Source organism: Pteropus alecto, unplaced genomic scaffold (assembly GCF_000325575.1).
Source record: "Pteropus alecto unplaced genomic scaffold, ASM32557v1 scaffold45, whole genome shotgun sequence".
NCBI lineage: Eukaryota > Metazoa > Chordata > Mammalia > Chiroptera > Pteropodidae > Pteropus > Pteropus alecto.
The window spans coordinates 20,422,446-20,425,185 of NW_006442491.1; the positions used below are offsets into that span (position 1 = coordinate 20,422,446).

At 47.9% G+C, this 2,740-nt stretch overlaps 1 protein-coding gene across 1 annotated transcript in view; it reads left to right on the plus strand.

Moving 5' to 3' along the window:
- Positions 1-6: 6 nt before the first annotated feature.
- CHMP4B (charged multivesicular body protein 4B) overlaps positions 7-2,740 on the plus strand; it is a 41,959-nt gene continuing 39,225 nt past the window's right edge. The window contains exon 1 of the mRNA XM_006921730.2: positions 7-230. Coding sequence (XP_006921792.1) covers positions 41-230 — 190 coding nt within the window. The 5' untranslated portion in view covers positions 7-40. The remainder of the gene's footprint in view (positions 231-2,740) is intronic.

Sequence of the window (2,740 nt, forward strand, 5' to 3'; positions counted from 1 at the left end):
CCGGAGCGGGCGGCGCAGGCCGGCGCGGCGAGCAGCAACCATGTCGATGTTCGGGAAGCTGTTTGGGGCGGGAGGGGGTAAGGCTGGCAAGGGCGGCCCGACCCCCCAGGAGGCCATCCAGCGGCTGCGGGACACTGAAGAAATGCTAAGTAAGAAGCAAGAATTTCTGGAAAAGAAGATCGAGCAGGAGCTGACAGCCGCCAAGAAGCACGGCACCAAGAACAAGCGCGGTGAGTAAACCCGGCCCCCTAAGACTCCCCTCAGCTTCCCGGGCCCGGATTCCACCTTCGTCGGACGCACCCCAGGGCCTACTTGGATCCCGTAAATCTCCCACGTCAGACTCCCTGCCGTGACTTTCCGGGTTCTGGACTCTCCCTGTCTGACTCCCTTCAGCGTCTCCTCGAACCTTGGGCTCCTCCACCATCAGACTCTCATTCCAAACCCTCTCTTCTCAGGCTCTCCCCACTCTTATCAGGCCCCTCCAGACCCTGTTTTCACATTTTCCTCCGCCCTCCCTCTATTCCTTTCTTTTCCGTCTTTTCCTCCTCTCCTCCCTTTGGCGTGCCCTCACCCACCTTCCCAGATACTGCCACCTCCTCCTTCTTGGCTCATTTCTGCCCCCATCCTAACACTTTTACCTTCCTGGTCCCACTCCTACCTTCTGTGTACCCCTCTGTGAAGTCCATGAGCTGTCTCTGGCCTCTCTCCACCCCTACCCCGCCCCACAATTCTTGAGAAAGCTTGAGAGCAAAGGGGACTGGGAGAGAGGAGATCCCCCTTTCCAGCTCTGTTCACTTGCTGAATGAACTTGAGCAAGTTACTTTTCCTCTTGAGGTCTCATTTCCCTCCATCCATCAGCCAGAGATTGGCCTCCATGACGCCTGAAGTGCCTTCCAGCTCTGTGATTCACTTCTTGTTGCTTCATAGCCAGGTGTTATCTGGAGTTTCAGCAAGTCCAAGCCTTCATTCCTGTGACTTACAGCTTCCTCATTCCTCTATAACAAAAATAAGGATTTCATTCCTCCATTTGCCCGGACTTCTCTCCAGTCCCCAGGGCAGGAATATTGAACCTTATGGCACTCTACTTCTTTTGGTTGTGTGTGGCTTTCTGTGTTAGTGCTTTATATTCTTAAGTGAGATGAATGTGGAAATGCTTTAATAACTAAAGCAATTTAGACATATTTAATTTTTCTAGCTATTAGCAATATGAGAGTGAACCAGAGAGTAACAGCCCTCCCCTTGAAAGGGGTTTAGAAGCTGTACAAACAAGTACTGGACTCAGAAGTCTGGTAGTCACTAGTCATGTGACCTTGAGCTAGTTAATTTACCTCTCTGAAAGGAAGATCATGAATCTACAGTGCCCAGCACATAGCAGGGGCTAAATGGATATTTTCTTAGTTCTAACAGAAGAACAAAATAGCTCATCCTGAGGATTCTTCACTGTTGATAGTCAACAAATCCTCCAGAAAGTCTTTTTATGTGCTTACTGCATGCACTGTATTCACAGGGTGAACAAAACACAGCTTCCACCACCCTAATGAGGGAGAAGACAGAGCCAGGAAAATGAAGAAAATATTGTCTAGTCATGATGAGCTAAAAAAAAAAAAAAAATCTAATGGGGAGTGATGGGGTGGGAAGGGGTGCCACTTTAGATAGAATAGTCAGGAAAGCCCTTTTTTAAAAAGTAATGTTTGAACTGAGCCTTAAAAAGGAACCAGCTCTGTAAAAATCAGGGGAGAGGTCTTTCAGGTCGGAAGAACAGCATAGGAACAGGCCCAGAGGTTGTCCTATTTTAAGAAACAGAAGACCTTTGTTTCTGGCATGTAGTGATTCAAGGGGAGAGTGGTATGACATAAGGGAGTGGGGAGTGGACCTTGAACTTCCTGGTAAAGAATTTGGATTTTATTCCAAGTGGATGGAAAGCTATTGGAGAATGTTATGCAGGAATGTGTCCTAATCATTGATACAGTTTTTAAAAGCACCATCTGGCTGCTCTTTGGAAAGTAGACCAATGGGGCGGTGGGTGAGGGTTGGAGCTGGGAGACCAGTGAAGAGGCAGTTACAGTCATCTGTTTGTGACCTGGACTCCAGTTGTAGCTCTGGAGATAGAGAGCAGAGTTAGATTTTGCTGTCTCTAGCTTTTTTCTTTGATGACTCTCTCTGAGTCAGGATCCTCTGTTCATGGTAATTAGAATCATTGTTTTTACCAGTCTGCATTTGGGGATGTTTTTCCCATTGTAGGGTGGTGAAGGAGGGCATCAGTTTACCTCATCTTCTATCTGAGGGCAATTCTCCTGTGATCTGGAGCTAGTTTAGTTTCTGCAATTTTAGAAGTTACCGAATTGGCTTTCAAGAGGCTTGGAGAGAGACTGCTAGCAGACTGTGGAGGACCAACCTCAGATAGTTGTAATAACTTTGCCGAAAGCAGTCTATCTTCTTGAGTTTGCCTGAGAGGACAGAAGCTACAGCCCTTCTTTTTAATGTCCTCTGAAGGAAAAGGTCTTATCTGCTTATTGGGATAGTGCTGTGAGGTGTTAACACCACCACCAACATACCACTCATTTAGTCACTTATTGACTTGATACTGTGCTGAGACCTAGAGAATCAGAGATTAAAATGCACTGTGTCTGCCCTCCAGGAACTCAGGATTGGAGGTGCGTAATTTCGTTTTGTTGAGTGTGTGAGTGGGCGGGGCGGGGAGGGGTGAGGGTGGAGTGGAGGAGAGAAGGGAGCTGGGGAG